Source organism: Propithecus coquereli, unplaced genomic scaffold (genome assembly GCF_000956105.1).
Source record: "Propithecus coquereli isolate 6110/MARCELLA unplaced genomic scaffold, Pcoq_1.0 Scaffold178, whole genome shotgun sequence".
NCBI lineage: Eukaryota > Metazoa > Chordata > Mammalia > Primates > Indriidae > Propithecus > Propithecus coquereli.
The window spans coordinates 2456408-2481601 of record NW_012142523.1 but is presented as its reverse complement, the minus strand read 5'-3'; the positions used below and the strand labels follow the sequence as shown (position 1 = coordinate 2481601).

General features: G+C 43.2%; 1 protein-coding gene across 2 annotated transcripts; it reads right to left on the bottom strand.

Annotated features, from left to right (window-relative positions):
* Window positions 1–258: 258 nt before the first annotated feature.
* Window positions 259–23736, bottom strand: ZSCAN20 (zinc finger and SCAN domain containing 20). 2 transcript variants are annotated; one of them, XM_012642247.1, is made up of 8 exons: window positions 23680–23736; window positions 17212–17738; window positions 7502–7688; window positions 6971–7047; window positions 6591–6675; window positions 4559–5245; window positions 3004–3432; window positions 259–2420 (listed from the first exon to the last, which is right to left on the bottom strand). In XM_012642247.1, the coding sequence occupies exons 2-8, from the start codon at window positions 17626–17628 to the stop codon at window positions 1162–1164; spliced, it is 3141 nt and encodes a 1046-aa protein (XP_012497701.1). In that variant the 5' UTR covers window positions 17629–17738; window positions 23680–23736; the 3' UTR covers window positions 259–1161. The 2 variants fall into 2 exon arrangements, with proteins under 2 accessions (XP_012497701.1, XP_012497703.1); XM_012642249.1 differs by having other exon boundaries at window positions 1042–2420; window positions 3004–3429; window positions 23676–23715.
* Between the last annotated feature and the right edge of the window lie 1458 nt (window positions 23737–25194).

The window sequence follows — 25194 nt, the reverse complement described above, 5'->3', positions numbered from 1 at the left end:
GCTCTGGTGAGGAATCCCGGGTTTCTGTAAGGTGTAACCTACAATCAGCCAAAGAGCAGGACTGATCCTGAGAAAAGGGAAGTCCTTAAACCCCATTTCCTCGGCCAGAGCAGCATCTTACTGGAAGAAAAATCACTTTGGCCACATATCTTTCCCAATCACAGCCCACCCGTATCTCTCACCCGTATTATTGAAAAGATGGAAACTCACACCAAGTACTTTGATAATAGCTCAGCCTTGCTCCAAGCTGCACGTCAATTCTGAAAATCCCAAGTCTTTAATCTTTAGGGATTCCTGCTTTCCATATTTATTAAAAGGAGAATTCATAATGTAATTATAACAGGAAATGCAGTCTACAAAGTGCTTGGAGATTCTGGCACCTGAGTTACCTGCCTAATGAGAAAGGGAATTCAGTACAGCGTTCAGAGCACCTCAGACTCTGGAGACATCTGGTTGAATCCTGTCTCCCCCGTCTTCAGATGTGTGACCAATACAAGTCCCTTAACTTTCCCAAGCCTTAGTTTTCTCCTCTAGGAAGAGGGGAGAAAGTTAGTGTCATCTCCTAGGGCTGCGGTAAGGGTGAAATGAGCACTCAGCACAGAGCCTGCCAAAGAGCAACTGCTCAACAAACACTGGCCATTGCTGCTGGGATTAATGGCTTTGTAAGGCTGTCACTGTTGTTCCCACTCTTTGCTGAGCTCACAGTGGTCTGCTCTAGGCCAGCCCCTCTCTCTCAGAGTCTCATTGTTCTCCTGTGATGTGCCCAGCTAAGAATACATGAGAACCTCTGCCAGTGGGGTGTGTGTACACATGGGCGGTGTGAAGGCACGGCGGGAGCTGGAATCACTGCCCAGGGCCACCGGTTTAACCCTAAATTATCAGTTTGGCTCAAATACTGACAAAGCTCTTCCATAGCAGAAAATACAAAGATAGCCTGAGAAGTGTGGGTTTTGTACAGGAGAAAAACAAATTACACTTAAGAAAAGTGCCTTCGAATCTGGATCCTTAGTATTTATAATTCACTTCCAAATTACCTGGATTATACCAAGGTAACTTCCTTGGGTAAGCACCAAGCCTAAAAGTTGGGAAGTTTCTTTCTGGCATACATCTCATAAGATATATACATTTCTCTCTCCCTTGTCGTGGGGGGGGAGGTGTCCCCTACAATGCTTTCCCTCCCGTGTGGGTTCGCCGGTGGGCACTAAAGTGGGAGCTGTTGTTGAAGTCTTTGCCACACTCTGTGCACTTGTAGGGTTTCTCCCCAGTGTGGATTCTCTGGTGAATAATCAGACTGGAGCTCTGGTTAAAGCATTTCCCACACTCTCTGCACTTATACGGCTTCTCTCCCGTGTGAATCCTCTGGTGAGTAATGAGGTTAGAACGGTCACGGAAGAATTTTCCACACTCGAGGCATTTGTAGGGCTTCTCTCCTGTGTGCACTCTCTGGTGCGTGATGAGCTTGGAGCGCTCGCTGAAGCACTTCCCACAGTCCACGCACTTGTACGGCTTCTCCCCAGTGTGGGTTCGCTGGTGGTTGGCCAGGGTGGAGCTCTTACTGAAGCTTTTCCCACATTCGGCACATTCATATGGTTTCTCCCCTGTGTGGATTCTTTGGTGACTGATGAGGGCAGAGCTTTTAGAGAAGCTTCTTCCACACTCAGAACACTCATAGAGTTTCTCCCCTGAGTTGGTGCTGTGTGGTCCAGGAGAATTCAAGTTCTTACTGATACTCTGAGGTTGTTCAGGAGATGTCTCCTTTGTAGAACTCTTCCAGTGAGCACTAAAAGATGGGCTTAGGCCAAAGTCTTCTCCAGGCTCACTACACTGGTCAGGATTTCCTCCCAAGTGGATTCTCTGATGTTTCAGAAGGTTTGAGCTCTGGTTGAAGCTTTTCCAACATTCCCCACATTTATAGGGCTTTTCCCCTGTGTGGATTCTCTGGTGGGTGATGAGATTGGAGTGGTCACTAAAGCCTTTCCCACATTCGAGGCATTTGTAGGGCTTCTCTCCAGTGTGGATTCTCTGATGGGTATTGAGGTTGGAGCGGTCACTGAAGTTTTTGCCACATTCAAGGCATCTGTAGGGTCTTTCGCCCGTGTGGATCCGCTGGTGAGCGAGGAAGTGGGAGCTCCGACTGAAGCTCTTCACACATGTATTACACTTGTAGGGTTTCTCCGCAAGGTACAGGCCTTGATGGTCAATGAGCTTTTCTAAGTCCTCGTCAGAAGAACATTCCTCCCACTGCTCCTGTGGGGGGTTTCCCCACTGCTGTTTGCCTTCACTTTCATTTTCACTGTCTGCCCCCCAGTCAAGAGGCCTGCAGACAGCCTCTGCAGTACACGTGGACAAGGCTCCAGGCAAACCCTCAAAAATGTCCTGCTCTGAAATCTGGTCTTCATCCTCGGGCCTCATCTCAAAACCTGAAAGAATGGACAGAAATGCAGCTTTTCTTCATTCATCAGTTAGTGATTCTACATATAGTGATTCTACATATATATCTCTGTGTATTGTGTCTTATGAATTTGGCTAACATGAATTCATATCTTGTATCTTATATCTCACATCTTGTAAATGTGACTAACATGAAATCAACCAAGTTTTAGTGCATACATATGTTTCTCATCTGTAAAGCTGAGGAATGGAGTCTGGGACATGGTGACCCCACCAAGTAAGCCATGGGCCCCAGCCCAAGCAGCCAGCCAGTCTCCCCATCTTGATATTCAATAATGAACACCTCCTTCTTCTAGTGTATTCAGTATAACGTGTGTCACACAAGATCGAGTAACTCTATAACTGCCTAGATGTATCCCAGTGAAAGCTCAACTGACTAACTGATTTAGAGGATCACACGAAGCTGGAGATTGGATAATCTGGGAAAAGTACAAATCCTTTTTCCTACCCAATCGCATTCTCTCTAGTTAAAAGACAGAGAAATTAAGCCTGGCTCCTCACCCTTTCTACCTGCCTGCAGATTCTGTGGACATTCAACTACTCCAGGCTTACCCGTGTCTGGGGTTTCAGGACATGGGGTTGGAGGTTTGACAGCATCTTCATCTGCCATCTCAGCCCAGGCCTCCTGGTCATCAGCCTCAGCACTGCTCTGCCCACACCTCAGGAGACCCACGGCCTCCCTGACAGTCCCTATGGCCCTGACCACAGTCCGAGCCCTCATCAGCGAGTCCAGCTCCTCATAGAAGGGGCACGTCCCTGGCGGATGGCTGCTCTTGGCTTTCCGGTAGCTTCGAAGGAGGTTTTTGAACCTGTAGCGACATTGCTCCAGCGTCCGCAGGAAGCCCATAGCACACAGCCGCTCCGCAATGGCCCGGTACACCTGGCTGTTCTGGTGACAGGTGCGAAGCTTTTCAGAGAACGGGGACTCGCTGAGAATCGCCAGGAAGGCCTTGGTCTCCTCGTAGCCCCAGTGCACACCTGCTGTCAGGGGTGAAAAGTTCAGAGGTATGAGACTTAATGAGATTTGCCTGTGTCATCAGGGACTGGGACCACCTGCCCTTCTGAATACCTAGAACACAGACATCTCAGAAACTACCCAGGGGCCTGGGGAATATCCCCTTGTTTCTCAGGGATGTGCTGGGAAAGTCAGTCAGAGTTTCCCACCTCACCCCCTTCTGAGAGACTCTATTAACATGGAGTCTTGGCTAAAGGGGATGTCTTATGTCAATTATATCAGGTGACCTCACCCATGGTTTCAGATGATTGGTTAAGGGAAAGGCCTGAAATTGGGATCGGTGAGATGCTCCCTGTATTCATTAAATACCTAGTCTCTATTTACTTCATGAATTTTCCTTTTAACAAAATATGGAAGCTGAGAATCCCTAAAGATTAGAGGCATAAATGGATTTCAGATACTCTTGCAATAGTAAAACTGAGGATGTCCTGTCCTCTTTTGTGGAGGAATGAAAAGGAGGTGGTCTAGTCTCCATCCCTCTGCAGGTAAATGATGCAGCCCAGGGCACCTGCATGGTGGAGGGAAAACCACATAAAACTGGCAGGCAGTGGTCACAGGCTCTGACCCTGGCTCTGCTCCTACCTCTGTGTGTCTTTACATAAGATATCTCATCTCCTGGATGTCAGTGTTTCGACCTTTACAATGAACGACTGGATGTTGCCCACATATTACTTGTTCAAGTCTGTGCTGCCCTGATTTCTGCTGTTTAATATTTCACTCACTGTCCTTCTTTCCCAGGACTTACTATCCGTGAAATCACAGGTTGATGTGCTCATTCACATTAAGAGCAATACGCAGATATGAGAATTAAAAGTTCACTCATGTAACACCTGTGATTATCCCCATACCACCAGCGACACACCAGGGAAATACTGGATCGGCTCTTTGAGGTCCCTTAAGGTTTGAAAAGTGTTTGCTTCTGTAACTAAGAGACTTGGTCAGGGGAGAAGAGAGGAGTTTGAGGATGACCTAAGGAACACAGCTCCTTACTCTAGTGGCATCAAACCAGACTTGCAGTCCTGACATCAGGAAGCAGCAGTCTGGCTGACAAGAAGGTTGGAATCTGGACCTGATTAAACCCCTAGTTCTTACCAATACGGCTCTGGAGCAGAGCTGGGCCTTCTGCGATCCTGGGCCCCTGGGTGGACTCATCAGTGACCTGGCCAGCACCATTACAGTCTTCTGCTGTTTCCTCAGGCTCCCAGCCCCCTTCCTCCTGCTCATCCATCTCTGCGTCACTATCCCCCAGCCTGGGGAGTGCCACAGGCTCTCCTGGGCCGTCTGTGACTCTGATGGCTGTCCGAGCCCTCACCAGGGCTTCTAGCTCCTCATAGAACGGACAGGTTCCTGGTGGGTGGCTGCTCTTGGCTTTCCGGTAATTCCGCAGGAGGTTTTTGACCCTGTAGCGACACTGCTCCAGTGTCCGCAGGAAGCCCCTTGCCCGTAGCCGCTCTGCAATGGCCCGGTACACCTGGCGGTTCTGGTGACAAGTACGGAGCTTTTCAGAGAAAGGGGACTCACTCAAAATTGCCAGGAAAGTCTTGGTCTCCTCGTAGCCCCAGTGAACACCTGACACCTTCATTTCCTCCACGTCCCATTGGTACTGCTCTTCCCAGGCCCTTGAGTCCCTCCAGGCCAATGCCTGAGCTGGTTTTGTTTGCTCATTTTCCAGGTTATAATCTGCAGTGTTCCTTTTCCAAGAATTTTTAAGACTTATACCCCAAAATTCTGGTCCTTGCTCTCTCTGGGAGGTAATACTTGGTTTTGAAACTGAAACTCCTATACAAAAGGAAGAAGAGAAATGACTGAGTAGAGATGATCTGTTGAGATGAGTGTTTGTCCAAAATGTTCCTGAAACTTGATATAGATCCTTTCCCTGCAAAAGGCTGATAAAAAAAATTCCCATGCTAATCCTTAAAATATCTGGAGGGATGGGGAGAGGTAACTAGAGGTAATAGGACCACTATTCCAAAAACATCAAGTGACCTGTTTGCCTTGTTCATTTGCTTTTTTGCTGTTATTATAAAACAGCATATACCAGACAACTGTTATTTGGTCCACAGATGGGCACATGACCTAAATTCCACGGTTGGAGGAAAGGTTCCTCTGTGTGTGTGTGTGTGAGAGAGACAGGGAGGGAGAAAGAGAGAGAGATGGGTGAGGGGAGAGAGACAGATGGAAGGCGAGAGAGAGACTCTCTCTTGCTAGCCCTCCACTGCCACTGGCATCTATCTTTTGACCATAAGACAAAACAGCTTTAGGATGAAGCTAATGCTGAAGAAAATTAATTCCCTTATTTTTAAAACAGTTGGCTATGTTTAAAGGACTGCTGTCCCAATAGCTCCCAACCCTAACAAAATAGGAAGGCTTTAATTAAAATATATATTTGAAGAAAACTAAATGAAAAAGAGTTTAGAGCTAAAAGACGCATAAGGATAACCTAGTTCAGCATTTCCCAAAGTCTGTTCCTTTGAACGCTATTTGCCCCAGATGTCATGAAAGAAAAAGGGGTCGCACTACCAAACAAGTGGTCAACGAGCTTCTGGTATCTAAGCTTACCATGGTGAGACCTACCGTCTCTCTTCTACCTTACCACATTCCCAAGTCTAACTCCCCCACAGTGACCCCAAGCTCCACAGGGAAATGGCCCATTGCCATTTGGCCTCCCACATCGTTGTGTCTACAGAACAGGAGTCTGTGCTGGACACACGGGCTTCAAGTGTTTTGTGCCCAGTGATATTTGTTTCTCATTGGCTTTAATACATTGGTCTCATGGACTTAGTTCACTTGAGTCTGCCTCTGAGAGACCTGGTTGGTGCTGAAAAATTGCATTTCTGAGACTGCAGGCTGCACCCGGCCTCTGGACTGCGGTGACTGTGCCTCAGGTAAGGAAGGCAATGAGCCCCAAGAGGGTAGGCTCGTGGAAGCCACCCTGCCAGCCTCTACTCAGGCAGACTCCACCCCTGCCATCACAGTGTGGGCTACAGAGAACAAGTCTTCCTCCAGGCTCTGAAATTCCAGAGACTGCAGAGCCCTGATTCTTAAGGGAATGGTGAAACCCTCTTTGGGAACTGAATGCACCAGAAACACGAGAGCATCATCTTCAGCGGGGATGTTTCCTTACCCAAGCACACATTGTTCCCACAGTCGTCTCCCAGAGGGTCCTTGCAGAACTCCTTCTCAGCATGCTTGCCAGGGCCAAGGGCATCCTAGGAGATGCACAAGAGAAGGACCTCGAACATCACTGACCCTTGAAGACAGCCTGGAAACCCTACCAGGCTCCAGGAAAAACAATGGGAATATAGGGACGCCACATGTGTGCGCTGTGAGGAGCAGCATGACCAAAGAAAGAGGCCCAGCAGATTGCAGGGTCAGGGGCAAAGGCTAACACCCTGGGCCTCCTGCCCTTTAGCTGAGGGGAGGCCATGGAGAGAGAGGCAGAGCATGGGGGGCGAGAGCACAGGAGCAGCAATGACAGGAAGGGAAGAACAAATAGCAGCTTACCTGGGACTCAGCTGTCACCTCCCAATCTCCAGTGCTCCCCATCTTTGGGAGAGTGGGGACTCGGGGAGCAAGGACAGCTAAGGAAAAGAAAAAGTCTCTGAAACCCAAGCTTGGATTCCCAAAAACCACCTCCCTCTGAGATCCAGCTTCCTCAAAGTCCTACTTGGATCAAACTAGACTATCCCTGCGGCCAGTGCAGACTTCCCTTTTCACTTCCCTTCTAGAGTGCGTAGCTCCTAAGCTGCCCAGAGTGGTTTGCCAGGTGGGAGCTGCCAACCCTGACCTCCTATGATCACCTCCTGCCCCAGGCCCAGCCTGCACCTGCTGCAGGACTCCAGCTACAGTCAGGCGTGCTGGCATCTCTTACGATGCTTACTTACCTTACCTCTCAGTCAGTGTGTCCCTCAGACACCATCCTGTCCCTTGCCTTGAATTCTGTAAATCTTTCCTCCCCATATGTCCTTCCTTACCTCCTGCCCCTCTCTCCTGAGAAGGCTTATTCCCTGATGTTCCCAGACTCTTGGTACTTACCACTTTCTTTTAAGGGCTGTGGTGCCACCTTGGCATTTAGATGATTGGGAAGGTCAGGGCATATACTCTTCACCCACTGCTTCTGGGACTGTCCCTCAGGCCAGGAATCCACTGGCTGCAACTGGAAGCTCTGAGATTCTTGCACTGCCTTTAAGGACTTGGTCTCCTCTACACACAAGTCCGGTTCCTACACACAGAGGGCAAAATTCCTAATCATCAGCCAATCATCAGTTCAGTAAGACCCACTTTGGTAGGGCAGGGAATGTTATTTTGAGTATGACTGTGGTCCAGAGGTTAACTGGTTCTCTTGAGATCCAAGATAGCTTCAAGTACGACGAGAAAGCCATCAGACTGACTTCAGTAAATAGACCAGCATTTATACCACCAAATGAGTACCATCTGTTAATGCGGGGTAGTACACAAGTGTTTCAATGAGGCTGCCACTGTTCAATATATATATATTTTTTTTTTTTGAGACAGGGTCTCACTTTGTCACCCAGGCTGGAGTAGATCACTGCAGATCATAGCTCACTGCAACTTCGAACTCCTGAGTTCAATGGATCCTCCTGCCTCAGCCTCCCGAAGTGCTAGGATTATACCCACCATACCCAGCCTCAAACATTTTTGATTCATAAAACATAAATTATGTAAAATTTTTGTGACATTGAAAAATAATCCAGGAGCATCAAAAAAGGTTTAATTTTGAAGTTTTCAAAAAGAGATAAAAATTAACAATAAGTATGTTAAAAGGCAAAGGGAGGCATAAAAACAGCATAAAAAGACACACATATAACACTAAATGTAATTGCTCTAAGTATCTCTGCTGACAGGCAAAGATATTTTTAAAATAAAAATTTTTAAAGGAGGGATAAGCAATTACAGGTGGAATTTTAAAATGAAATAAAAGTATGTGCTGTTTAGAAAGGTACATCTAATCTTAAAGCAGAAGGATAAGTAGAACAGAGTTTACTAAAGGCTGGGAAGGGTAGGGTAATGGGAGGAGATAGGAAGAGATTTGTAAAAGGACACAAAATTAAAGCTAGATAGGAATAAGTTCTAGTGTTTTACAGCACCATAGGATGTCTATAGTTAACAATAATCTAGTACATATTTTCAAGTAGCTAGAAGAGAGGATACTGAATGTTCCCAAGATAAAGACATCATAAATGTGAGATGATGGATATGCTAATTACCCTAATCTGATCACCATATATTTTATGTATTGAAACATCACTATGTACCCCATAAATATGTACAATTATTATTATATTATGTGTCAACTAAAAAAGAAAGAAGGATAAGCAAAAGATAATGCACTCTAACTCAAAAGGAAAACAGAAGTGGCAATTTTAATTTCAATGTAGAATTTCAGGCAAAAAAAAGTATTCAGAGATATACAGAATATATATAAAATAAAAGACAATAACCAACTGAGAGATAACATTACCCAATCAACTTTATCAATCATAAAGCTAATTTCTAATCTCTATTTCCCAGTTAGTTCCAAATTCAGAGGTAGAGGCCAAGGTGTTATTATTTCCTGGCCTTAAAACCCTAACAATATATTAATAACAATTTCAATGCTTTATAGAACTTTTAAAAATGGATTTCAATTTTTTCAATAGGTAATAGACACACCTGGTTTAAAAACAGAAAATATATACAAAGTTATGTTCAGTAAAAATACCCCACCCCCACCCATCTCCATCCCATCTACTCAGTTCCTTCCCCTACTCCTCACTGATAATCATGTTCTTGTCATCCTTTCAGAGTTTCTTTCTATATAAAAGCAACTGTAAATATATATTCTTATTTTTTCCCATTTTTACAAAACGGTAGTGACTAGATACACTGCTCTGAACCTTACTTTTTTGAACCAAAATAATAATAACCATCTTCATCAACTTACTGAGTTTGCCAAATTTTGCTCCAAAAATCTTTGGCTAGTCTAAAAACACTCTCAAAGAGAGGTATTTTTACCATTGAGAAGAATGGGCCATGAGCATCAAAGGTCATTCCAAATGACTTCACAGGGAGAAAATACCTGCTTATCAATATTCTTATATGGTCATTTAAAAAAAAACAACTCACTTTGTTATGGTTATAATCAACAGAAGAACGTGTGACTAGACTTAAGAACAATCTTTATTTTCAATCCCAGCACCTCTAACTATTCCCATTCCTAAGCAAAGATTCTGATTCTATGGATGGTAACTGTGGACGCAGAAAGACTATTCAACTGACAATGAGTTGGATAAACTTTTGGTTTCCAGTCTAGTATGTAGGGAGTTTAGAATTGCCACTCCATCCTAAGAAGAAGTCAAAAGCTGAACAAGCTGAAAAACAAGAACTCTTCTTAGAGCCCTCAGAGAAGTAAGGTCACAGGGCAAACTACTGCTCCCAAAATTGCAGAGACAGACAGATGGATTCAGAGATTCACAACTTTGTAGAGTAGAAACCTCTGCAGAAACAGCGCCTCAATTGTAATTGATGAATTGCCAGAGGCACAGTGTGGACAACTCAGAGAGTTACAAACTCCAGGGCACCCAGCCACGGGAAAGGAGCACATTTTTGTGAGTTTTGCCTCCAGGAGCTCAACCAGGTCCTCACAGTGAGCATCAGAGGAAAATCCCCTCATGCTATGGCACGGGGCGGGGAAAAAGAACCATTTTGAAATATGCCAGAGCACTCTGCTCTTCTTGTAAGGCCTGCCCTTAGGAGAAACTATTTTACCAAAGTCTAACCTAACTGGCAGAAGAGAAACATGCAACTTTAGCTCCCTCTACTCTTCCACATGGGGGATGGGAAATATCCACTGGCAGCCCCCTCCAAGCATCCAGGCATCCTGTCCCACCTAAGGTGGGGAAAACTGAAAAGCACTAGTGAGGTTCGGAGTCCAGGCACATAGGCACACAAAAAGACTGAGACATAATCATGGGACTACAGATTATCACTATATTACTAAAGGCCTGTTTACCACAGTTACTTTTATGCAGTAAATCATGTCCATCTTTCAACAAAAAATTGCAAGGCAAACTAAAAGACAAAAAACACAGTTTGAAGAGCATGAACAAGCATCAGAACCAGAGTCAGAAATGGCAGGAATGTTGGAATTATCAGACCAGAAACTTAAAAAATATTAATCTGACTATATCAATAATCACCTTAAATGCCAATGGTCTAAGTACACCAATTAAAAGAGATTGCCAGAGTGGGTCAAGAAACAAGACCCAAATATATGTTGTCTACAAGGAATCCACTTTAAATATAAAGACACATATAGATTAAAAGTAAAAGGAGGAAGAAAGATATAACAAGCTAACACTAGTCAAAAGAAAATGGGAATAGCTATATTAATTTCACATACAGCAGACTTCAGAGCAAGGAAAGTTCTCAGAGATAAAGAGAGGCATTACGGGCGGGGCGCGGTGGCTCACGCCTGTAATCCTAGCTCTCTGGGAGGCCGAGGCGGGTGGATTGTTTGAGCTCAGGAGTTCGAGACCAGCCTGAGCAAGAGCGAGACCCCGTCTCTACTAAAAAAATAGAAAGAAATTAATTGGACAGCTAAAAATATATAGAAAAAATTAGCTAGGCATGGTGGCGCATGCCTGTAGTCCCAGCTACTCGGGAGGCTGAGGCAGAAGGATCACTTGAGCCCAGGAGTTTGAGGTTGCTGTGAGCTAGGCTGATGCCACGGCACTCTAGCCCGGGCAACACAGTGAGACTCTGTCTCAAAAAAAAAAAAAAAAAAAAAAGAGAGGCATTACGTAATGATGCAAGAGTCAATACTCTAAGAAGACATAACGATCCTTAATACAAACAAGGATTACACATGCACTTCATACGTAATGCACCAAGTAACAGCATCAAAATATGTGAGATAAAAACTGACAGAATTATAAGGAGAACTAGATGAATCCACTATTATAGTCGGAGACTTTAACACCCCTCTGTCAGAAAAGGACAGATCTACCAGGCAGAAAATCAGTAAGAACACAGTTGAACTCAACAGTACCATCAATCAACTAGACATAACTGACATCTACACACTACTTCATCCAACAACAGCAGAATACATACTCTTCTCAAGCTCACATGGAACCTTCATTCACCAAGACAGACCACATTCTGGGCCATAAAACACACCTTAACAAATTTAAAAGAACAGAAATCACACAATGTCTGCTCTTAAGACCATACGGGAATTAAACTAGAAATCGGTAACAGAAAGATAGCCAGAAAATCCCCAAATACTTGGAGACTAAACAGTATACTTCTAAATAATATATGAATCAAAGAAGAAATCTTGAGAGAAAATTTAAAATATTTTGAACTAAATGAAAATGAAAATATAATTTATCAAAATTTGTGGGATGCAGTGAGAGCAATGCTTAGAGAAAAATTTATAGCACTGATTGAATATACAAAAAAGAAGAAAGATCTAACATTAATAACCTAAGCTTCCACCATAGGAAAATAGAAAAAAAGAAAAGCAAATTAAATCTAAAGTAAGCAGAAAAAAAAAATAATAAAAATTAGAGCAGAAATCAATAAAATTGAAAACAGAAAATGAATAGAGAAGATCAACAAAATCAAAAGCTGGTTCTTTGAAAAGATCAATAACACTGATAAGCCTCTGGGCAGTCTGAGAAAACAAGACAGAAGATATAAATTACTAATATCAGAAATGAAAAAGGAGATATTACTACAAATCCCATGGACATTAAAAAGATAATTAAGGAATATTTATATCCACACATTTCATAAACCAACTCCTTGAAAGTCAGAATCTGCCAAAACTCATACAAGAAGAAACAATCTGAATAGGCCTGTATCTGTTAAATAAATTAAAACAATAATTTAATAACCTTCCAAAACAGAAAGCACCAGGCTCAGACCGGTTCGCTGGCGAATTCTACCAAACATTTAAGGAAGAAATCATATCAATTCCCTATAGTCTCTTCCAGAAGACAGAAGCAGAGGGAATATTTCCTTACTCATACTATGTGGCCAGCATTATCCTAATAACCAGACAAAGATACAAGAAAAGAAACCTACCAACGAATATCACTCATGAATATAGATGCAAAAATCCTCAACAAAATATTAGTAAATCAAATGCAACAACACATAACAAGAATTATACACTACAACCAAATGGGATTTATCCCAGGTATGCAAGCCTGGCTTAACATTTGAAAATCAATTAATGTAATCCATCACATCAACAGCCTAAAAAAGAAAAATCACATGATCGTATGTGATATCAATAGACGCAAAAAAAGCATTTGACAAAATCCAACACTCAATCATGACAAAAACTCTCAGTAAAGTAGGAACAGAGGGGAACTTTCTCAACTTGATAAAGAACATCTACAAAAAACCTACAGCTAAGATCCTACTTAATGATGAGAAATACAAAACTTTTGCACTAAGATCAAGAACAAGGCAAAAACATCCCCTCTCACTATTTCTTCCCAGCATCCTACTGGCTAATACAATAAGAAAAGGAAATAAAAGGTATGCAGTTTGGGCAGGAAGAAATAAAACTGTCTTTGTTCACGATTGTCTATGGAGAATATCTGAAAGAATCAACGAAAAAACTGGATTCAGTAAGTGATTATAACAAGGGTACAGGATACAAGATTAATATATCAAAGTCAATTGCTTTCCTATATACCAGCAATAAACAAGTGGAATTCAAAATTAAAAGCACAAAACCATTTATATACTCATCCAAAAATATGAAATACTTAGGTATAAATCTAAGAAAATATGAACAATATCTATATGGGGAAACTATTAAAGTGTGATGAAAGATATCAAAGAAGAACTAAATAAATGGAGAGAACCTCCATGTTCATGGACAGGAAGACTCACAATTATCAAGATGTCAGTTCTTCCCAATCTGATCTACAGATTCAATGCAGTCCCAATCAAAGTCCCAGCAATTTATTTTGTGGATATTGACAAATTGTAAAGTTTATACGGAGAAGCAAAAGACCTAGAATAGTCAACTCAGTATTAAAGGAGAAGAACAAAATCAGAGAACTGATACTACCTGACTTCAAGACTTACTATCAAGTTATAGTAATCAAGTCAGTGTGGTATTGGCAAAAGAACAGACAAAGAGATCAATGGAACAATGGGACAGAATAGAGAGCCTAGAAATAGACACACATAAATATAGTCAACTGAACTTTGACAAAGGAGCAAAAGCAATAGAATTAAGCAAAAATAGTATTTTCAACAAATGGTGCTGAAACTGGACATCTACATGCCAAAAAAAAAAAATAAGAATCTAGATACAGACCTTATACCCTTCCCCAAAAAATTAACTCAAAATGGATCATAGACCTTAATGTAAAATGCAAAACTATAAAACTCCCAGAATATAATATAGGAGAAAACCAAGATGACCTTAGGTATGGCAATGACTTTTTAGATACAAAACCAAAGGCACAATCCGTCAAAGAAATAACTGATAAGCTGGACTTCATTAAAATTAAAAACTTCTACCCCATGAAAGACATTGTCAAGATAATGAGAAGACAAGCCACAGACTGAGAGAAAAGTTTGCAAAAGACACATCTGATAAAGGACTGTTGTCTAAATATACAAAGCACTCTTAAAACTGAACAATAAGAAAAGAAACAACACAACAGAAAACTAGGCAGAAGACATGAACAGACATTTCGCCAAAGAAAATATACAGATGTCAAGTAAATATATGAATACATGTTTAACATCTTACGTCATTAGCAATTACAAATTAACATAATAATGAGATACCACCATAAACTTATTAGAATAGCCAAAATCCAAAACACTGACAACACCAAATGCTGGCAAGGATGTGAAGCAACAGGAACTCCGATTAATTGCTGGTGGAAATACAAAATGGTATAGCCACTTTGGAAGACAGTTTGGCAGTTTCTTATAAAAGTAAACATATTCTTACCATACGATCAAGAAATCATGCTTGTTAGTATTGATCCAAATGAATTGAAAACTTCTATCTATACATAAACTTACACATGGACATTTGCAGCAGCTTTATACGTAACTGCCAAAACTCAGATGCACCCAGATGTCCTTCAGTAGTTGAGTGGATTAACTGTAGTACCTCTAGACAATGGTCCATTATTTAGCGCTAAAAAGAAATGCACTATGGAGCCATGAAAAGACATGGAAGAAATTTAAATGCATATTACTAAATGAAAGAAGCCAATCTGAAAAGGCAACATACTGTATGATTTCATCTACATAATACTCTGGAAAAGGCAAACTACAGAAATAGTAAAAAGATTAGTGATTGCTAAGGGTTAGGGGAAGGAAAAGGTGACTGGGCACAACATAGAGGATGTTTTTTAGAGCAGTGAAACTATTTTATTTGATACTATACTAGCTGACAGATGCCATTATACATTTGTCAAAACCCAGAGAATGTACAACACCAAGAGTGAACCTTAATGTAAACTACAGACTTTGGGTGATAATGATGTGCCAATGTAGCTTCGTCAATGTTAACAAATGTACCACGCTGGTGGAGGGATGTTAATAATGGAGCAGGCTGGAGCAGAAGGCGGGGGTGGTAGACAGGAACTCTCTGTACCTTCTGCTCAATTTTGCCAAGAACCTAAAAGTGCTCTAAGAATAAAGCCTACTTTTTTTAAAAAAAAGTCTATGTACCTGATGGAGAGAGGGGTCCTACAAGACGATGATGATAAAAGAAACAGGCTAAAAATCACAAAATAGCAGAGCTGAAAGATCTCTTTTAGGAAAATATCTTAGGGGCCATTTAGCCATGTAGTCACCACCTTTTTCAGGTGGTGGTTTACTTTGAGGAACATAGTTAAACTATATTTCACACCATTACTAAGACTTGAAAAAATTTTACTTGCAGAGAACGTAACTAAGTTATATACTCTGCAATGCAAGATCACATGCTACAACATATGTGCCTGAAAACACAAGCTCTTTTGCCACTTTTCCATTTGTTTTGAAATTTGTGAGCACTCAGGAGCAGATTGAAAAGTCAAAAAATAAAATGAAAAGTCACAGGGAAAAAAATACATAACAGAGAAGATTCCATTATCTTATTTTTTCTCAATCTTAGAAGCAGTTCAACTTTTGGTCAGCTCACAAAGGCATAATTTGAGAACCTTTGGTCTAGTCCAACCCTCTCATTTTATAGAAGAATCATAAAGACCTTGATTTAAGTCAATTCTCATCTCTGGGTCTCAAGTTCTTCATCTTCCAGCTCTGAAGCCCTAAGACTTCCATTTGTTTCTTCACTGCCACTTAAGACAAATAGCTGTTTTCTTTAAAAGAAATAATATAGGGGTAGGTAGGGTGGCATACTAAAATGAGGCACACCCTCTCATACTTAGTTCTGCAACTTTAAATATTATTCTTTCTTTATCTTCAACCAGTTTGTAAAGGAATTCAAAAAGCAAAGCCATAGACCTCAAACCTTTCTTCCTCCAACCTCACATCTGTATAGAGCTTACTGTTTAAATGTTACAGAAAACCCCTGCCATTTGCAAGGGATGTTCCCAACGCTATAATTTTCCCCAACAAAATGTGGTTAAGCATAATATCACAAGAATTACTGACTATAAGAAGTGGAGAACAACAGAGTTATGTTTAGATGAAGGTTCTGGGTGGCTGGCTCAGCCCCCAGCCAGCTAAAGGATCTCTTCTACACATACCAGCTTCAAATCAGGATTCAAAATTTGTGTCACAGAAAAATCATACATTATGTTGTGGGTCTTCAGGGTCACTTGCAAACTGTTGAAATTGTGAATGTTAAATCCACGATACTTTCATTTCCTTGACCTCAGTTCTACCACTTAGTTATATAAATTTAGACAAGTTTACTTACCTCTCTGTTTACCCAGATAAACATGGCAATGATAATAGCACCTACCTTACTGGCTTGCTGGGTTGATTAGATGAGGGATATATTAATATGAAAACCTTAGAATAGTGCCTGACACACAATGAGTACTCACGAAATGTCAGTTAACATCTCACTTGAGCCTCACGGCTCAGAGGTATTTTAATTCCCATAGTTTGCAGATGAGGCATCTGTCATGTAGCAAAAAAAACGACGACTTTGGAACTTAAGGATCTCACTTCAGGCTCTGGTTCACTCACTGAGTGACCTTTGTGAGCCACTTGACTTTTGGGGCCTCGGTTTAATCTATAAAATGGGGATAATAACTACTATTTCTGTCTACCTACATAACTGCTATAAGCATCCAAAGAGATCACATATGTAAAAAGATTTTGTTAAGTATAAAACACAATATAAATTAACTATACTATGAGTATGGTCCTGAAAGGCAGTTTGGAGTAGTGATTAGACATGCAGGCTTTAGAGTCAGAATGCCCAAGTTCAAATCCTGACTCTACCATCTAGAAGCTGTGTGACCTTGAACAAATTATCAATCTTTTCTCTGCCTCTGTTTCTTCATTGGTAAAATCAGGAATACAGTACCTATCTTACTAAATTGTTGACAGGATTAAATGAGCTAATACATGTAAAGCACTTAGAACAGAGCCTAGTATATAGTAGTGGTCAATAAATGTCAATTGCTCAATAATTATTACTATTATTACTGTGATCTGGGCACTTATTAACCTAGTCACAGCCCCACTGCCTTGCCCGACCCCCTCCTTGGAGAAGGGACCATTTGCCTCACCTGCTGTTCTGCAGCCCGCGCCTCCCGGTGCCAATCCTCCACCAGGGCCACCGCCTCCTCACCGCTCTCAGGGTGGCGCGCCTGCACCCAGGTCTGGACATCCCTGGGTAAGATAGTCAGGAATTGCTCTAGCACCAGCAGCTCCAGGATCTGCTCTTTGAGGCGGATCTCTGGCCTCAGCCAATGACAGCAGAGAGCCCAGAGCTGGCTGAAGGCCTCGTGGGGTCCAGCTGCATCCCTGTACTGGAACTGCCTAAAACGCTGGCGGGAGGCCTCAGGGCCAGAGACAGACTCGTGGCCCTTCTCCTGGGGTTTGGTTGCTGAACCCCAAGAGTCCTCCTCCAGTTTCACAATCAGGACTTCTTCAGCCTCTGGTGGGGGAGAGGCCTGGGCCTGGGATTCCAAGGCCACTGCCATGGTGTAGTCTGGATGCTTCACGTCAGCTGGGCTATCCTCTTCCAACAGCTTCCTGCATCTGCGGTGAGTCCTTCAAGGGGCTCCTCAGAGAGAGACTGCTCCCCACAGCTCTGAAGACAGAAAGACATAGGACAGAGTTGAGCAGAGTACCCAGAGACCTCACTTTCCTCACTTCTCCCACACCTTCCACTCTCTGTGCACGGGGCAGGGGTGCTAAAAGATGCCTCTTTTCCATAAGCAGGAAGTGAGACCACAATGTGGCACCAAAGCCAGCAGCTAGCACACTTTGGAGGAAGACAACACAGTATTAAGTCCTCTGGGACATGCCTCAACACCTTAGCCCAGCATCCCCGGCCTCCATGATCTGGCCCCAGTGTGGCCTTCCTCCCTCCTACATGTGTCCAAAGTCTAACCTTCCCTCAAGTTGGGTTCCAAATGTTACCCCCCTCCATAAGGCCTTTTATTCTAAGCCTGAAAGCTTTGTTGACATCCTCTAAGGATGCTCTCCTTGCAAAATCTTTCACTCTACACACCCTCTTCGTCATTTCATGCACCTGGCATTGTTCACCACCTCTTAACATGACTCCCAAAACCCCAGCCAGGACCTGTTTCCAGACCTCCAGACCCCAAAATCCAAACCCTTTCATGACACTTCCACTTGACTGTCCCTTAGGCACTCCAAACTCAATGGGTCAAAAGCTGAATTCATTATTTTCTCCTGCAAACCTGTCTGCCTCCTAAAGCTCTCCATTCAGGAAAGGTACAACTTTCCATCAAGTGCCCACACCAGGGGCCTGGTCATCATCCTTCTCCAAGATCCCCTACATCCAATTCATCACCAAGCTGTGTCCACTTGGCATTTCCATCCCCAAGGCCACCACATCAGTCCTGAGAATCTTCTTTCACTTGATCGGCTTCCTAACACATGTCCTGCCTCTGCTCCCCTCACCCAACCCCTGCTCCATTCTTTGCACAACAACCAGACTAGATCAAAACCTGACTATGTCACTTCCCTGGTAAACACCTTTCAGTCATCTCCCATTTCCCTCAGGAGAACATATAAACCTTGCCCAAGTCTCCAACCTCATTTCTTTACCGTGCTCCCCTAGTCCCGGCGATCCAGCAGCACAGCTTGCAGAGCCTACACCGTGCTGCCGAACCTTCCCCCATGCTGTGGTCTCCTCCCTTTCTTCACCCAGCTAGGTTTCCTCTTAAACTGCACTTTTTCCACAAGGTCTTCCCTGTATCCTGAAGCAAGATTCGGTCCTCAGCCAGAAGGTTCCATAGCATCTTATGTTTTCCATTCCATAACCCTGATCGTCCTTTATTGTAATTATCTTACCCACTAGATCATTAGCTTCCTGAGGGACCTAGCACGGTGCTCAGCACACACAGGAAGCACTCAATAAACAGTAAAGTCATGAATGATCAACTAACAATGATGGCGTGTCATGAAGCAAGGATTACAATTAATCCCGTTCTGTGCACACTAGACACAAAAAGAATAAATGACCTTCCTGCTCGTGCCAGAAGGAATCCCTTTCTCCTCTTTATTTCCATCTCTCTACGACATTTACCACTTTCTACATTATATTAGAGGGATCTGTGTATGTCCCCAGGGAAATTACAGCCTCCCTGACAACACCCATGCTGGGTTATCTGAGAAAATGAGCTCTTTGTGTCATTCCCAACAAGTCTAGATGAAATAAAAAAAAAAAAAAAAATACCCACTCAAAGGAGGCTATTAGCTGCTTGCAAGTGGGGATGACACAGCTAAATTGAGAATGAGGAAGGGTGCTATCTAGCATTTTAGGTCATCTGACTAGACTGAATGGAAGCAGGGCAAGGGTGATAAAAAGTAAGAGCTTGTCCTAAAGACCTCCGTATACTTAGGAGGAGGCTGAGAGCACAACTCACAACTACCCGGCAACTTCCTGCTCATCCTTCAGCTATCAGCTTAAAATGTCACCTCCTTTGACAAGGGTTCCTTGACAGGCCCTTGTCATGTCCTGCCCCCATTCCTGCCCTCCAAGAATTACCTCCCCGATCCTATACTCCCAAAGCAGTTGGTATACACCTCTAATGTAGGTGTTATCCTATACTACTATAGTTACCTATTCCTACACCTGACAGCCCCCTTAGACTACATTACTAGGGCGAGTACTGTATCTTTCTCATTTCTGCATCCACAGTGCCCAGCCCAGTATCTGGTAAACAGCAAGGCCATAAAAAGTTTTATTGCCTTTTATTAAAATGGTAAATCTAGTACATCAAAAGCTTAATGGGACATGGATGATCTGTCATTTATATTAAAGAATTAACCTTTCGTGAAATTTCTTTTTTAACTATAGCCTTACTGGTGCACTAGTCCAAACACATTCCTGTCACTTTCTCACACAAGGACTAATTCACCCTTTATAGAATACCCACTATATACCCTGCGCTGCACTGGGAGCTACAAATCCAACAGCAGCTAGGACAGACAGTCCCTACCTTCATAAAAATTACAGTCTAGTGAGAAGGACAGTCAATAAGCACGTAAAGACATTTCTGCTCCTGCATAAATTGGACACTACAATAAAACAGACAATTAGCAGTCCCACCAGGCCTAAAGCCCAGTCTCAGACCATAGGTATTTTCTTCTGGAAAGACTTGAAAATCCCAAAGGTTAGTTTCAAATAAAAATCAGAAAGCCCCAGGGACCATATATTACCACAACCCTTTTCAATCCTTTTTTTAGACTGAAATATGGATAGCAGCCTATTGTGAGGAGAGAGAGGACAATACAGGAGCCAACAGCAAGGTGACTTCACACAGAAGTGACCAGGGGAAAATGGACAGTGGCATCCCTTAGTCCTGAGACTACCAAGAATGGTCAGGCCTCACTCGGATCAGCAACCTCCAAGAGTACCCATTTACTGAGTGCCTACAAGGTGCCAGGCATGGTGATAATGCTCTACATTCATAATTTCACTGAATCCTCCAGGTAGCCAAGTGGAGTGACATTAGCGTTGAACTGCATTTCATTGATCTGTAACTTCTACTACGTACAAAGACCAGAGGGGAAAAAAAGAAAGCATAATTTAAACAGCACAGCCGGTTCCATTCACTGTGATTGTTGCAGAGTGAGCATGTGTGTGGTAATGACACCTATGACTTTGCTACTCCCCAGGTTAATCTTGGCTCCCTGAGCCTCTCTCCACTGAGTCTGAATGAAGTGTCTTTCATACAGCATGGTCCCGAACATAAGCCAACTCTTTCATTTAATGTTCAAACAAAAAAACCTGGCTGTGCTGCTTAGCTTACTGAAAGACAGTGTGTTGATTTCTGAAATGGCTCTTTGCCAAAGGATTTTCAAACTAGCTGATTTTTGGCTAAATGTGATTTTCACCTTCTGTGCTGACTTCAGAATGTGACTATCTGATAAGGTACGACTCCCACTATATCCTCAATTACATATACAGAAACTGAGCTTCTAGGAAGAAGATTCACTTAAGGTTACGCGACCAGCAAGTGGCAGAGCTAGGATCTAAGCCCAGATCTGTTTTCTCTAACCATTTGTCTTAACCACATCACACAGCCTCCTCTATGCCTGCCAGTCATCCAAACTCCTGAGAAGATGGTATGGGAAAGTAAAAAGAACATTAAGACAGAAGCGAGCAGATTGGGCTTCTAGTTCCACTCCTGCCATTTATCAGCCCTGTGACTCTAGACAGGTCACGTAGACCCCATGGCTGCCTACCTAGGTGGCAGCTTACACAGCCTGGCCCTATTCAGCAGATGCCCCAGGTTCCCCAATTAGTATGATAGGGGTAGAGTAGGGCAGGGAAACTAGAATCAGTGGCTACAAGTTTAATGGCTACAGGGGCCTAGCAATGTAAATGAGTCAATGAGTGAAGGAAGAGAACTGGGTGGAGACTGTGGCTAACCACAGAGTGCCAGGGGCACACAGGCCCAGAGTACTCCCAGGCCTTCCAATTTTTCCAAAAGAAACTAGAACTCTAGATTTTTTAAATGTTGGCAACCAACTCAAAATTGTTTCACATGCCATGAGGATTACATAAAGTATGATGGTGGACCTCATTCAACATGGGCTGTCACTTTGCCACCTGTCAGCTAAATGATCTCAAAGGTCCCTTCCAATATCGAGGAAGACCTAGAAAAGGTACAGATTCCCTCAAGCAATGAGGGATAGGTGTTGACTGCCATCAAAATCAGGATCCCTTTACAAACACAGGGAAACTGAGAGGCATCTTGGCTCCTGGGTTAATAAGAAGGTAGGCATGAGGAGTCCACTCAGTGAACAGTAGGATGGGAAGAGAAGATCCTCCCCAATTCCACGGGAAAGGCCAAGACCGGTCTGTGACCTCCAAAGAGAAAAAACTGGGAGTTCCCACAGGCTGTCAGGCCCACTCACCTGATCATACAAGCTATGGCTTAAAGCACGCTGACCTCACACTTAGGTGCTTAAACCAGGGAGAGCAAATAGGTTTCATTTAAAGCACAAACTTCAGTCAACTAGAAGTGGCTGCCTAAAGTAGTGTGCTGAGGGCTCTGAGTACTGTGTAAATATGTGCTGTGACCAATTAGCCATGAGTGTCAGGGACACGGGAAGAAGAAGTGGCAGAACACATTCTGTGTATTTGCCACCCCTGGCTTAAACTCCCATCGGCATTGAATCAGCCTCAGCTTCCTGCAGATAACCCTGACAGGCAGGAGAAGGCTAAAGCTCCTGCCCATAGAAATCCACTGGAAATAGTGTCTAGAAGCCTGGTAGAGCAAAGCTTACCCTGGATGGTCTTTATTCACACATCCATCAAGTATTTACTGATTTACATCAAGTGTTTACTGCTCTGGGATGGGCAATGGTAAACGGAAGGACTGAAACGCTGTTCCTGTCCTGGAGATGCTCACAGTCTAGTGGAACAAACAAAAAAGTCACAGGTAATTATGTTCAAATATGAAGAGAAGTCATGGGAGCTGGGGGTGACTTAATCTGCTTAAGAAAATTGAACAAACTAGGAGTTGAGTTGGTTCTTGAAGGAAGAGTACTTTTCTTAGCAGAGAATGGTGGAGGGGCGAATATTCTAAGCAAAGAGAACAGCATATACCATGATGGAAAATCAAATGGCCTACCCAAGAAATGGGGAAAATTTTGACAGCCCCGGAGTGTGGAGTTCATGGAGATTAGGTGGCAAAAGGAGTTTATGAAGGGTCTAGAATACCAAGCTAAAGTGTTTGGACTGAATTCTACAGATGGTAGAACCCAATGAAGGTTTTTAAGAGAAGGCATAATCAGATTTGTGGGTTAAACCAATCACACCAGCTGCAATGTGTCTGCTCATGCCGGCAGAGTGAAAAGGTGGAGGCTTCTGCAAAAACCCTGCCAACAAAAGGGCAGATTGAAGATATGTTAAAGAAATTGAAAGGTTTGAAGGCCCTTGGATCTTCAAATGCAAAAGGAATCAGAGGGTAAAGTAGATAGGCAGGTAGGTAGGCAAAGTGCATGGTGGTGTCATTCACTTCCATCAAGCACAGGGAAAAGTGTAGGTTTGGGGCAGAACACAATAGCCAGTCCCACCCACTGGGTTCCAGCGGTAACGACCCTTAGAGAGGGTATCAAATTAAGTATGTTTGTTCTAGGCAGGTAAGTAGAGACTGAAGCACTATTTTTAAGACAGGGCTTCAAGCTCAGGCCCTCCTATCTTCACTTCTTGTCAGGGCCCCAGAACCCTCTATCATCTCCGTGGTCTCCAGACCCTTCTATAGCTCTCCCACCTCCAAAACCTCTCTGCCTCCTCACCTTCAGACCTTCCTAAGGCCCTCCTCACCCCCAGGGCCCTCTATCTTCCTCCCCATCCCCGACCCCTCTATGACCCTTCCCATCTCCGGACGCTTCATCCTCTGACCGCCCCTCACCCTCTACCACCATATATAAGCTTCTTTCTCCCCTCTCACCTTCCCCAGCCCCCTGTGTCACCACCACCTCCTAGTCTCCAGCCCAGAGCCTGAGTCTCTCCTGCCCCCGCCCCGCCACCCGGACTCACCCACCGAGACACCCACTTCACAACAGGGCGGAAGTGCTCCAGGGCTCGCGCAGGGAATGCTGGGACGCGGAGTCCGAACGGCGCCACCCCGGCAATGGAGCGTCTGAGACTACAACTCCCAGAAGGAACAGCGCGAGCGCCGGTGGGCAGCCCCCTCTGTTTGCTGCCTTTCAGAGGTCGTAGCCAATAAATATGTCATCTTCTCACGGCCCCTGGCACTGAACAAATCGGAACGAGTTCAATGCTTGAGGGCGGGGCCTGTTGCGATCCTGACCCTTTCCATAGGCTCAGGGATAACGGCCCTGCCCAGTGGGCGGGCACTCGAGCATAAGGGGGCGGAGCCTATTGAAGGGGCGCGTTGAGACCCTAGACCGTGAGGGGTCAAAGCAGAAACAGTAAGAAATAAAGGGAAACGGTGACTAGAGGTGACCAGCCTGGTGGGCAGAAGAGAATTGGACAGTTGTAGTTTCACTTTCCAGCTTACAGCTAAGCTGCATGACTTTGGATGAATTCTCAACCTCGCTTTCTCCACCTGTAAAATGAGGATAATAATAGCATCTATGTCACCAGGTTTTTGTGAGACTTCCATGAGATAATACACCTAAAATGATTAACTCAGGGCCTGGCTCCTAACAATGCATAGCAAATGTTAGCTATTATTATGTAAATCAGTTAGTACAGAGCTTGGCACTGCGTGGGTGTTGGAAGAATGTTATTAATAATCATTATTACAGAATAATCCTAATATAAATGTAGTTGCTTTGTACCACTGTGAATACTTTGGGGTATGAGCAATCTAATATGGAATTGAGAATGTGGGTTTTGTAGTTAGATGGATCCAAATCCCAACCCAACTATTTCCTAGCTGTGTCGCTTTGAAAACAAATTACTTTATACTCTGTTGTCTTTGGATTTTTCATCCGTAAAATGCAGGTAATATAATAGAACCTACAAAACAGGGTGTTTTGATGATTAAATGAGATGATGTAGATAAAGCATGGTCTCTGGAGTGAAGCTGCTTGTGTCTGAAACTTCTTACTTTCAAATGCTGGATGCAGGCGTTGCCACTCACTAGTTGTGAAAACTTGGGCAAATTACTTAACCTTTCTATATCTCAGTTTCCTCATCTGTAAGATAGGAATAATAATAATGACATCTTCCTGACAGGCTTGTTGAGAGGAATAAATGGGAGAAAGTATGTAAAGAGCTCAGAACACGTCTGACACACAGAAAGTGTTTAAAAATCATTAGCTATTATTATTAGTTTTATCAATGGTTATGACACTTCGGTTAATTGACAGTACCTAGCATATGGTAAGGGCTCAATACATGTTGTTCAGTGTTAAAATGGGGGAATTCTATATTTTAGTTTTAATAACCTAGTTCAAGTTCCTTCTCCTCTGTGAAACATGTTCCAATTTATTTATAGTAATAACTCATGTGATTTTACTCAATAAACAAAATAGCAGCCTATAAACAGTCCTCACTGAAGTCTCACAACAGCCCTATGAGGGTGATA

Bases quoted from the DNA above. Each gene is read 5' to 3' on its own strand.
- ZSCAN20 (XM_012642247.1), bottom strand. From the start codon at position 17,628: ATGGCAGTGGCCTTGGAATCCCAGGCCCAGGCCTCTCCCCCACCAGAG. The intron at 5,246-6,590 runs GTAAGGAAACAT...CCTTTTGTATAG, and splicing joins TGGGAACAATGTGTGCTTGG to GAGTTTCAGTTTCAAAACCA. The intron at 3,433-4,558 runs GTAAGAACTAGG...CACCCCTGACAG, and splicing joins TCTGCTCCAGAGCCGTATTG to CAGGTGTGCACTGGGGCTAC.